This window comes from Hypanus sabinus, chromosome 4 (assembly GCF_030144855.1).
Source record: "Hypanus sabinus isolate sHypSab1 chromosome 4, sHypSab1.hap1, whole genome shotgun sequence".
Lineage (NCBI taxonomy): Eukaryota > Metazoa > Chordata > Chondrichthyes > Myliobatiformes > Dasyatidae > Hypanus > Hypanus sabinus.
This window is the reverse complement of record NC_082709.1, coordinates 56,042,058-56,055,451: the sequence shown is the minus strand read 5'-3', so window position 1 is coordinate 56,055,451 and position 13,394 is coordinate 56,042,058. Positions and strand designations below refer to the sequence as shown.

At 37.9% G+C, this 13,394-nt stretch overlaps 1 protein-coding gene across 10 annotated transcripts in view; it reads right to left on the bottom strand.

The window, feature by feature from the left end:
• The window catches only part of hdac4 (histone deacetylase 4), a 432,610-nt gene that overhangs the window by 72,634 nt on the left and 346,582 nt on the right, over window positions 1-13,394 (bottom strand). For all 10 annotated transcript variants that reach the window (XM_059967108.1, XM_059967109.1, XM_059967110.1 and 7 more), the window contains one exon: window positions 8,708-8,841. In XM_059967108.1, the coding sequence (XP_059823091.1) occupies window positions 8,708-8,841 (134 nt within the window). The remainder of the gene's footprint in view (window positions 1-8,707; window positions 8,842-13,394) is intronic.

Here is a 13,394-nt window from a genome sequence, read left to right as displayed (position 1 = left end):
CTTCAATTTACCTAACACCACTTCCCTACTAACATGTATTTCCCTCAGTTCCTCCATCTCACTAGACCCTCGGTCTCTTACTACTTCCGGAAGATTATTTATGTCCTCCTTAGTGAAGACAGAACCAAAGTAGTTATTCAATTGGTCTGCCATGCCTTTGTTCCCTATGATTAATTCACCGGTTTCTGACTGTAAAGGACCTGCATTTGTCTTGACTGATCTTTTTCTTTTCACGTATCTATAAAAGCTTTTACAGTCAGTTTTTATGTTCCCTGCCAGCTTTCTCTCATAATCTTTTTTCCCTTTCCTAATTAAGCCCTTTGTCCTCCTCTGCTGGTCTCTGAATTTCTCCCAGTCCTCAGGTGTGCTGCTTTTTTTTGCTAATTTATATGTTTCTTCTTTGGACTTGATACTATCCCTAATTTCCCTTGTCAGCCACGGGTGCACTACCTTCCCTGGTTTATTCTTTTGCCAAACTGGGATGAACAATTGTTGTAGTTCATCCATGCGATCTTTAAATGCTTGTCATTGCATATCCACCGTCAACCCTTTAAGTATCATTTGCCAGTCTATCTTAGCTAATTCACGTCTCATACCTTCAAAGTTACCCTTCTTTAAGTTCAGAACCTTTGTTTCTGAATTAACTAGGTCACTCTCCATCTTAATGATGAATTCCACCATATTATGGTCACTCTTACCCAAGGGGCCTCGCATGACAAGATTACTAACTAACCCTTCCTCATTGCTCAGTACCCAATCTAGAATGGCCTGCTCTCTAGTTGGTTCCTCAACATGTTGGTTCAGAAAACCATCCTGCATACATTCCAAGAAATCCTCTTCCTCAGCACCCTTACCAATTTGGTTCACCCAATCTATATGTAGATTGAAGTCACCCATTATAACTACTGTTCCTTTATTGCACGCATTTCTAATTTCCTGTTTAATGCCATCCCCAACCTCACTACTACTGTTAGGTGGTCTGTACACAACTCCCACCAGCGTTTTCTGCCCCTTAAGAGTTATGCAGCTCTACCCATATCGATTCCACATCCTCCAGGCTAATGTCCTTCCTTTCTATTGTGTTAATCTCCTCTCTAACCAGCAACGCTACCCCACCTTCTTTTCTTTCCTGTCTATCCCTCCTGAATATTGAATGTCCCTGGATGTTGAGCTCCCATCCTTGGTCACCCTGGAGTCGTGTCTCTGTGATCCCAACTATATCATATTCATTAATAACTATCTGTTCTAACTCGCTGTTCTCTTAGACTTTGCTCAAAGCGCATTATATATGTTGAAAAGCAATGTGACACTTCTGTATTTGGTATATCATGATAAATCTGGACTGAAGAAATTGTGTTATTCCAGGCCTGGCCCACACATTATTGTCATTCACTACTGCAGTACAGTGTTAGCTAGTACGATTCCTATACTCTAAACATGCAGTGATACAAATTCCTGTGAATTAGGGTATGGTGTTCAAAGGGGTAAAATTCAGAATCTGTTCATTTGAATGGTCTTGAATGCATTTCTCTAGCCTATGGCACAGCTAAGAATATACTCCGATAAAACAAATTAGAACTTGGCTTATTTTCAGTCACTTTGTGAAAACAGTCAGAAATGGAAAACACTTTAAAACATGTTTGCCAGCATTTCAGAACAAAACAGTGATGGTTTGTGGGCTTTGTACAGCATTTCATTGGTCATTGCTAAATCTGGAAAGCCCCATACAATTGGAGAAGAACTAATTTTGCCAGCTGTAAGGGAGGTTCTGAATATGGTTTTGCACAAGTCAGAAGAGCAAATAATTAAAAAGATTTCACTCAGTGACAACACTGTTCAAAAACAAATACATGAAATGTCTCAGAATGTGGAAGACACATTGCGCAACATACTCAGGACAATAGAATTTGCTCTACAGTTGGATGAGTCAACTTTACTAGACAATGAATTTTGCTTCTTGGTTATGATTGCTTCATAAAAGATGAAAGTATGGTTCAAGAGTTGTTATCTGCATGGGGGCTAGATTTCAGGTTGCTGAACAATTTTTCAAAGAGACGAATATTGCATTTACCAACATTTTTGTTTGTGCAATAGATGGGACAGCTTAAAAAACTGGACATCACTGTGGGATTATTATTTTCTTGAAAAAATCTGAACCCAGCATATTTGCCATTCACTGTATAATTCACAAACACCTTGCCTCAAAAAATTAGTGTTTGGCTGCACAAATCATTAAATACTGTTATCACTGGAACAAATAAAATCAAGTCCTACGTTCTCAATTATTGATCATTTTGAGAGCTTTGTTTTAATAATGAAGAGTCTGAATGGTCACTGTACACACAGAAGTGAGGTGGCTGTCAAAAGGAAACTACCTGAGATGCTTTTACGTGCTTTTTGAAACTGTAATAAAATTCTTTGTAGACTTGAATCCTTCATGCAGTTATCAACTCAAGCATATTAGGCACAACATTGCTTATCTATCAGAATTATAGTATTTGCACAATAAAATAAAACCAATCTTCATTTGCAAGGAAATTATGTGAATCTTATCAAAGTCAAATTAGTCGTTCCCACGTCTCTGTCCAAGTTAACCCTATTGCAACATCGGCCACTGTGATCTTTTCCTATTTCTGTGCCTCTCTGAGTTGGAAGAGAAAGAAAGAATACCAGATGAAGATACTGTGCCCACCTGGGTGAGTGGCATAAAGGCATGTCAGATAAGTTTCAATATCATCTCTCAATCCAAATTCCAGATTGGGTAATAAATCCATTCCTGAGCACTTATAATGAGAAATTAACAGGAAGGATGGAGGAAAAACTGATCTTGCTACAAAATTACTTTGAACTGAAGCTGAGGTTCAAAAAATCATATCTTTGGTTGCAGAAAGAAATCTCTGAACACTATCCTGGAGTGTGGAAAAAGATCATGGTTTTTTTTGCATTTTCACAAGTATATTTAATGGAATGTGGTTTCAGTGCAGTTATCCAACTTCTTTCAAAGTTATTTAACAGACTATAAATTACTGATCATGGGGATCTGAGACTCCTTGTGAGTGATAATCTGCCTGATGTTGAGAAGCTGATATCACTGCACCAAGCCCATCCATCTCACTGAAAGATGAAAAAGCAATGAAGTAGTCAATAGCGACACACAGCAAATGCTGGAGGAACTCAGCAGGTCAGACAGTATCTATGGAAAAGTTGACGTTTCTGGCCGAGATCCTTCTTTAGGACTAAGGGGGAAGGAGCAAGATGCTTGAATTAAAAGGTGGGGGTGAAAGGAAAGAGGCTAGCTGGAAAGTGATAGGTGAAACCAGGTGGGTGGTAAAGGTGAAGGGCTGGAGAGGAAAGAATCTGATATAAGAGGACAGTGGACAATAGGAGAAAGGGAAGGGGGAGGGGACCCGGGGGGAAGTATTGGGCAGGAAAGAAAAGGTAAGAGGTCAGAGTGGAGAATAGAGGAGGGTGAGGAATATTTGTTCATCAGAAGGAGAAATTGATATTCATGCCATCAGATTGGAAGGTACCCATAAGGTGTTGCTCCTCTACTCTGTGAGTGCACTCATCTTGGTAAAAGAGGAGGCCATATATCAACACGCTGGAACGGGAATGGGAATAGAAATTAAAATGTTTGGCTACTGGGAAGTCCCATTTGTAATGAATGAAGCAGAGGTGCTCGAAGAAGTGGTTCCCCCAATTAATAACTGATCTCACCAATGTAGAGGAGGCTGTATTGGGAGCACCGGACACAATAGATGACTCCAGCAGTTTCTCAGAAAAAGTGTTGCCTCACCTGGAAGGACTGTTTGGGGCCCTGAATGGAGGTGAGGGAGGAGGTGTAGGGGCAGGTGTAGCACTTAGGCTGCTTGCATGGGTAAGTGCCAGGAGACAGATTAGTGGGGAGGGATGAATGGACAGAATAATTGTGGAGGGAGTGATCCCTGCGGTAAGTGGAGGAGGAGGAGTTAAATATATGTTCAGTGGTAGGGTTCCTTTGGAGATGGCAGAAGTTGCAGAAAATAATAAGACCATAAGACCATATGGCATAGGAACAGAATTAGGCATTTTGGCCCATCAAGTTTGCTCCGCCAATTTTCCTCTCAGTCCCAGTCTCCTGCCTTCTTCCCGTATCCCTACATGCCCCGACCAATCAACAATTTATCAACCTCTGCCTTAAAGACTTGGCCTCCACAGCTACCTGTGGCGAAGAATTCCATGGATTCACCACTCTCTAGCTAAAGGAATTCTTCTTCATCTTCGTTCTAAAAGGCCTCTGTTTTGAGGCTGTGTCCTCTGGTCTTAGACTCTCCCAATGTATTGGAATGTGGAGGCTGATGAGGTGGTATGTAAGGCCAAGGAGGTACTCTAACACTATTACAATGGTGGGAAGATGGGGTGAATGTATATGTATGGGAAATGGAAATGCAAGTGAAGACAGCACCAATAATAGACGGAGGGAAACCCTGTTCTTTAAAGAAGGAGGGCATCTTAGATATCCACTAGAATGGAAAGCCACATCCTGTTAACAGGTGCGGTGGAGGTGAAGAATCTTAGAGAAGGGAATAGCATTTTTACAGGAGATAGGGTGGGAGAGGTATTGTTGAGACAACTATGGGAGTTGGTAGGCTTATAAAAGATGTCAGTCAACAGTTTGTCTCCAGAGGGATCAAGAAAGGGGAATGAAGCAGCACTAAAGCAGTCATCAGTGTAGCAGAAGAAGAGCTGGGGACTACGACTGGGGAAGGCTTCAACCATAGACTGTTCTACATAGCCAACAAAGAGGCAAACATATCTTCGGCCCATGCGAATGCCTATTGCTACTCCTTGGGTTTATAGAAAGTGGGAGGGATCAAAGGAAAATTTGTTAAGGGTGAGGACCAGTTCTGCCAGATGGAGGATGGTGGTGATGGAGGGGGACTGGTTGGCTCAACCAATGGAGTGAATAGTTAGACTACTAATGTAAACTTTAAGCTTGTTGATTAAAATTATTTCTACTGTAATTGAATAAAAAGGTACTTTTATTTGTACCTTTGAATAAATTTGAAATTTTTTGCAATTATTTGTCACTACTTTGAATTTGCAGTTCCTATTTTCTTTCACCACGTGTCTTAAATCAAAATTCTTCATAGTTTTTATGTAATGGCTGGAATGGAAGAGGGGAATGTTAGGGATGTAGTCTGGGAGCCAAGGGTGCCATAACCCAAAAATGTTTGGAACCATTGATATAAATAAATTAATAAGCTCATGCCACAACAATATAGCAATAGGATACTACACTATACCTCCTACAAAGATAAATTTGAACTTGCTTGCTAAAAAGAAGTTCAATTTGCATACATTTACTATATAGAAAGAGAAGAAAAGACCTGATTTGGAAATAAATTCTAAATTGTCAAAAAACACTAATTGAGGAAAAAATAAATTTCTAACTTTACTAAAAGCTACTTCTCCTTTTTCAAAACAGAAGTGATTTAGCTAATGTATCATAATTGAACAAAGTTATAGTATAGCATCTTGCAAATGGCTGAGAATGAAATACTCAAGCTCACTCTCAGGCAAGACTGACGACTGGTGAAACTGGTGGTCAGAATGATGAGAAAGATGAAAAACTGCAGATACTAGAAATCAGAAATAAAATGTAAGAATGTGGAAATACTGAGCAGGTTAGACATCACATGGAGAAGGAAAAACAAAGTTGATGCAGGAAAAACAACCGTCCTGATGTACGGTTATATAATAATAATAATAATAAGAGATAGAAAAGAACACTTTCTTAGTAAAGTCTAGATAAAATTAAATTCAATTTTATTCAAAAATGTAAAGGTCACTTAAGTCCACCAGTGGTTTTTGCAAGGTTTTTAAAAATTAATAAATTTTTACCACTGCCTTTCAAGGTTCCTGAATTATCTACATCATTTAATTTCTTGCTTGTGTAGATGACTAAAACGCTGTCTTTTAAATGAGTAGCTTGAGAAATACTTACTTTATAAGTAGGAAGTAACTTTGTTACTTCTTCCAATGACATTAATAAATAGAATGTGCACTGTAAGGTGTAACTAAAGAACTTTCCCTTCTTCACTGGTTTTAGTAAATATGGGAAATATTACATTCATTGCAGACATGTCAAAGAGCTCACTCACTCTGTATAAATTGGTGACTGTAAGTATGCCCTCCACACAGGTCAATTACTCCTAGTGATAAATGTTGTAACACCATTGTTAATTTTTCCTATTATAAAGGGATGTAAAGAATTAAACAGTCCCTGATATTAGCAATTGTCTACTGGGAAACATTTAGCTATTTCAGATATGTGTTTGGTTTAAATTTGTTCTCTGATACCGAACATTTGCAAACTGCAGTGTTCAGAATTCAGCATCTGTATTGCAGCAAAAAGGAAGGTGTCAAATCAGAAACCAACTTTAGATTGCAGGATTAAAAAAAACTGAATTAAATGAAACATAAAATCTCCCATAATATTGCCTGCATTTTCTCTAATTCTGCAAATTAATTCTGTACCAGTATTTTTTTCCAGTTTCTTCGTCTTCTGTGAACATGCTTCTGTATCTCATTTACAACATGAAAACAGGAGACAAGCAGAACTACCTGCTTACTGCTCTGTCATTCAACAAAATCATGGCTGATTTCTAAAAATCTCAGTGTCACTTTTCTTCATCATCTCCATTTTCCTTGATACCCAAAAGTCCAACAATCTGTCTTGAATTACTTTGTAACCTCCACAGACGTCTTAGGCAGAGGGTAACCTCTGGGTAAAGGAATTTCTTCTTACCAGCACAACTATGAGGGGTAATTGCTAAGTTCGTGGCCTAAGGTAGAAGGAGTCAATTTTAGAAAACCTAGCACATTTATTTTTCCTACATTTACACACTTAGTCCAGCGGTCATTGAGCATACGGATGGATCCCTTCTTGGTAGAGGTTGGCGTCTTGGACCTCCAGAAGTGGTCCACAGCACAGGGTGATTGATAAGTTCGTGGCCTAAGGTATGAGATGTTAACTTCAAACTTTCTATATTTTCACTCAAAGAGTTGAACTGCATGTGCATGTAACGAGAGCTGTATAACTCACCTCCTTCTACCCTAGGCCACAAACTTATCAATCACCCCTTCTGTGGATCACCTGGAGGTCCAAGAAGCTCTCGTTACATGCACGTGCAGTTCAACTCTTTGAGTGATTGTGCAGAAAGTTTGAAGTTAATAACTTATCTCCTTCTACCTTAGGCCATGAACATATCAATCGCCACTGTGGACCACTTCTACAAAGAAGGGATCCGTATGCTCCACGACCTCTGGACTAAGTGTGTACATGCAGGAGGGGACTACTAAAAAATATGTGCTAGGTTTTCTAAAATTGACTCCTTCTATTGTAGGCCATGAACTTATCAATCACCTTCATACATACAGGGAAATAGTGGGAGTTTCTAAACTGGTTTTTAAACTAACAGACACATACTAATCTCAATATCTTCAAACTGAAATGAAAAGCTACGATCTCAAATTTGGAGGGTCTGCTCTTAGGAGGATAGATCAGGTTAAACACATTAGAAGTACAACAGTACGAGATGCTTTTATGAAATTATTCTTTGATCATTAGAAAATGTATATCCTCCAATTTACTATACACACAGATGAAATAATCATATGCAGCTGATCAGTTACAACTTTACACTTAACTACCTGTACAAATAAATCATTTTAAAATTTAAAAGATCATATTCTCATTTATATATTAACAACCTCTTGGATTTTCCTATTTAAGCTCTGTAATTCAACAAGTGAACCATACTCTATATCTAAGAGCCCCCTAAGTCCTGTCTAAGCAGGTCCAATCACCTTTGTGTATAGTTCCAAACCATTCTCAAGGTAACGGAATTGTACTTAAAAGAGAAATATATAAATAGTAGATAGAAAATAAAGTAGAAAAAAAGAGTGAATATTTTGTCCAGACTTCTAGGAAGAGCAATTGAACCCTCCCTCTGAATTAAATATTGCATATTTAAGCAGTACACATTTAATGAGATTAATAAAATTATTTTTGCCTCACACAAAGTTCTGTGAAGTCACACCTATGAAAACATGTACAGTCAACCCACAAATTATACCAACATGAGGTTTTACAACAGTGTGCCATTGCCAAAAGGATCATTACAATTAGAGTCTATAGGTTTTTCAATCAAAGATTGATAGATGTTTGAAGTTGTTGTGATTGTCACCACTCCAGTTTATATTTTTTCTGCCATTTTATGGTAGAGACTTGATAGCAGTGGTTGTGAGACTATTGTTCCACTAGTATAGTAGCTCTTTGGATGTTTTTTGCAAGATGAATTATAAAAGCACTGCCGCAGACTGCATGCTTAAGCTAAGCATGTATATTAAAACCAAGAATTCAGGACTATGTTTAAACTAATTAAATCAAAATTCCAACATAAAATTTAATGACCATTATTTATAATGCTAATAAATTAACACAAGCCTTGTCTGTGCAGATTTCGAATGGCTTCAACACAGTTCACAGGCATCTTGATCATGGTAGCTGAATAAAGCAAGATGTAAATTCTGCTTTTAAAGCTATCCTCGCTTTTATATTCAATTTTTCTAAAGACCATTCTGTACCATTGAAACTTGGTGGCAACTGTTTGTTTCCATTTTGATTTATATCAAGAGATTCCTGTCAGCATTTGGAAATTACCTCACATTTGCTGCGTAGGCCTGTCTCTTGGAGTCGAGACCAGATACTCTGAATTCTTCCGGCATGCTCAGGGTGGATATTTGTATTCCCACACGTGCAATGATGCTTCAGCATCAAGGTATCATACACCAGACCTGTCAGAGGAATAAAAGTAGCCAAGAAACAATTCACAATACATTAAAGGAAGAGCAAATAAACAATAAAAATGTAAAGAATATTTCTGTAGAATTGAGAATTACTATAAGAAATGAACATATGGTTACTAAATAAATTGATTTATTGTCTTCTGCACATAAATTTTAAACAAAACATAATTATTAAGAAAATATTCCTCTTACAAAACTGGCTATTAGAAATGAGTCAATCAAAAAGAGGACAAGTTTACTGATGTACCACAGGAGAACACTGAAGCTATGGAATTCATTGCCACAGACTGCTGTGGAAGCCAAATAATTAGATATATTTAAAGTGGAGGTTGATAGGTTCTTGATTAGTAAGGACATCAAAGGTTACAGGGAGAAGGCAGGAGAATGGGGTTCAGTGGTATATCAGCCACGTTGGAATGATGGAGCAGACTCAATGGGCCAAAGGGTTAATTCTGCTCCTTGATCTAATGGAAATGGAAGAGCATTTAATACAGTAATCAGAATCTTATGACTTCTTTTTATACGAGTAAACTTAGCTAAATACAAATTAGCAATGGGAATAGGCTACTTAAGCTGCTCTGCCTTTAAATAAGGTCCCTCTGTAATAATTTCTCTCCATCCCCATCTGGGCATATGTAATATATGTCCGATAGTTATCAACTTCAGTTGGGCTTGTAATTACCAACAATTTTTGGTGCATGTAAAGAATCTAATTACTGTTCAACGCATATTCTTGTAAATTGCAGTAGCCTCTTATAAACATGACATTGATTAATGTATGACAATTTATTTAATTGATATTGGAATCAGTGAACTCTTAATAATTAAAAATACCTCCATCACCCAATCTGACACAAAATCTGTAATATTCTGAGCTCAGGCATAACAGCAACTTTAGATTTGTTTATAAGTGGCAATTAACTGTATGGTATCAAAGTTCTTGAAAATTCAAATGACTGGATAATAGTATTTAAAAAGCTGATCATGCCATCAATCAAGTCTACTGGATTTATTTAGCTGCAAACAAGGACCTCAGATTAGTGATTCAAAATAACCGACTTCCATTTTTAATTAGTAAATATACCTAATTTTATTTCTATTATTCATCAAATTCTCACAGCTGGTCGAAACTGACAAACTTCCTGTAAGGTTACTGCCTTGGAAATTTGTTTGGCACATGACATTACATTCTCTATTGTATCACAAATAAGATTTTGAAAAAAGAAACTTATGCAACTTTGAGACTGTATGTACTGGAATCTCAAACAAAAACAAAACATTCGAAGAACTTAGAGGGTCAAGCAGCATCTATGAAAGTAAAAGGTATAAGTTCACATTTGGGGTTAAGATCCTGCAACAGGATTCAGAGGAAACAGGAAAGATTGGGAGTACATAGCAGTACGTGATGTTGTTACTAGAGAATCTCCTAAAATGAACAAGTAAATATACCTGAAAAAATCTCTAAAAGCCCAAAATTTCAAGAGCAATTCTAACACATTCTAAAAAGGTTCAGAGATCAAGATAAATAGTCATAGAGCCATAAAAAGTACAGCACAGAAACAGGCCCTTCAGCCCATCTAGTCTATGCCAAACCACTTAAACTACCTAGTCCCTTCGACCTGCACCCCAACCACAGCCCTCTATCCCCCCTTCCCATCCATGTACCTATCCAAACTTCTATGAAGTTGAAATTTAATTGCATCCACCACTTGCACTGGCAGCTCATCCACACTCTCATTATCCTTGCAGTGAAGAAGTTTTCCCTCATATATCCCTTAACCATTTCATCTTTCACCCTTAACCTATGACCTCTAGTTGTTGTTTCACCTATCTCAGTGGGAAAAGCCTGCAGTCATTACTCTGTCTATACTCCTCTTAATGTTGTATATCAAAATCAAATCTCCCCTTTAATCTTCTACATAAAGTCCTAACCTATTCAATCTTTCCTTATACTCAAGTCTTTCAGTCTTGCAAACATCCTTAAAGATTTTCTCTGTAGTCTTTCCTTATTGACAACTTTCCTATAGGTAAGGTGACCAAAACTGCACACAATACTCCAAATTAGGCCTCACCAATGTCTTATACAACTACAACATAACATTTCACCTTTTGTACTCAGTACTTTGATTTATGAAGGCCAATGTGCCAGAAGCTCCTTTTATTAACATACCTATATACCTATCTGTGCTGCCACTTTCAATGAATTATGGACCTGTATTCCCAGATCCCTTTGTTCTACCACACTCCTCTGTGCTCTGCACCCCTACTGTTTACTGTGTAAGACCTACACTGGCTGATCCTACTTAAATACAATAACTCACATTTGTCTGCATTAAATTCCATCTGCTATTTTCCAGATTTTTCTAGCTGTTCCAGATCTTGGTGCAAGCTTTGATAGTCTTCCTCACTGTCCGCTACACATCCAGTCTTGGTGTTATCCACAAATTTGCTAAGCCAGTTTACCATATTATTATTCAAATCATTAATATAGATGACAAACAAAGACGAACCCAGCATTGATCGTTGCGGGCACTCCACTTGTCACAGGACTCCAGTCAGAAAAGCAACTATTTACTACCACTCATTGGCTTCTCTGAAAAGCCAATATCTAATCCAATTTACTACCTCATCTTGAATGCCAAGCGATTGAACCTTCTTGCCTTCCATGTGGGACCTTTTCAACTGCCTTGCTAATGTCCACATAGACAACATCTGCTGCCTTGCTTTTATCAACTTTGCTGCCAACTTCCTCGATCTACCATGCACAGAGCCACACTTACTATCCCTAATTAGTTTCTATCTGTCCAAATACTCATATATCTGTAACAGTTTCTTCCCCCAACCTATCAGACTCCTCAATACCCAGAGCCTGGACTGACACCTTACTGTCTTGTTTATTATTTATTGTAATGCCTGCACTGTTTTGTGCACTTTATGCAGTCCTGGGTAGGTCTGTAGTCTAGTGTAGTTTTTTTTTTCTGTTTTGTTTTTTATGTAATTCAGTCTAGTTTTTGGACTGTGTCATGTAACACCATGGTCCTGAAAAAAACATTATCTCATTTTTACTATGTACTGTACCAGCAGTTATGGTCGAAATGACAATAAAAGTGACTTGACATGACTTGATTAGATATATTACTAACTTTCCCACTACTAATGTCAGGCTCACTGGTCTAATTTCCTGGTTTATTGTTGGAGCCTTTCTTAAACAGCAGAACTTTAGCTATCCTCTAACCCTCCAGTACCTCGCCTGTTGCTAAAGATGATTTAAGTATCTTTGCTAGCAGCCCCTGCAATTTGCCTTCCACATGGTCTGAGGAAACACCTTGTCAAGCCCTTGGGATTTATCCACCCTAATTTGCCTCAGGAAAGCAAACACCTCCTTCTCTGTAATCATTATAGGGTCCAATACTTCGCTGCTGCTTTGCCTCACTTCTATAGATTCTTGTGTCCATCTCCTGAGTAAATACAAATATAAAAAGTCAATTGAAGATATCCCCATCTCTTTTGGCTCCACACATCAATTACCATTCTGATCTTCCAGGGGACCAATTTGGTTCTTTGTAATCCTTTTGCTCTTAACCTATCTGTAGAATCATTTAGGATTCTCCTCCAGCTTGTCTGCTTGGCAACCTCATGCCTTCTTTTAGCCTTCTGATTTCTTGAGTGTTCTCTTGCATTTCTTAAACTCATTTGTTCCTACCTGCCTATACCTGCTGTAGATGTGATTTAATCACCAGATTAAGGATCCAACAACAAAAGCCAAAATACATATGGTTCTAAACCCAAAAGATTCTGCAGATGCTGGAAATCCAGAGCAACACACAGAAAAAGCTGGAGGAACTCAGCAGTTCAGGCAGCATCTACGAAAATGAATAAACAGCTGACTTCATTAAGGGTCTTGGCCTGAAACATTGACAGTTTATTCACTTCCATAGATGCTGCCTGACCTGCCGATTTTCCTCCAGCATTTGTGCATGTTGCTATACATATGGCTCTGTTCTAAAAGCCATTACATTGGATTATTACAAAAAGTCTCAGAAGCAAAATACTGCAAATATAGAAAATCTGGAAGAAAAGCAGCACATGCTGCAAATACTTATCAGATTAGGCCACATCTATGGAAGGAGAAACAGTTAACATTTCAGATTCAGTTTCTTCTTTGCTCTAATACTGCCTGACTTTTTGAATGATTCCAGCGTTTTCTATTTTTGTGAGAGGGATATAAAGTTTCTGCCAGGAGATGAAAAGCGAGCCTTTAGCTCTCCTAGTTTAACTGGAGAAACTGGAAAAGAAATTCCAGAATTTATGTGTAACAAGCAATCTGACAACATGGAAAGAGTAGGTTTAGTCAGCTGATGTCATGCTTGGAATCATAATTTATGAAATTAAAATGTGGAAATAAATTGTAAAATATTTTACATTCACAAAAATGTATCAAACATATTTTGTATAATAAATTCTCAGCTGAAATTTAGCACTTTGTAATGCAGAGTATGCAATAAAATAACCAGAAAAAGATCAGTTTGCAGGTATCACCA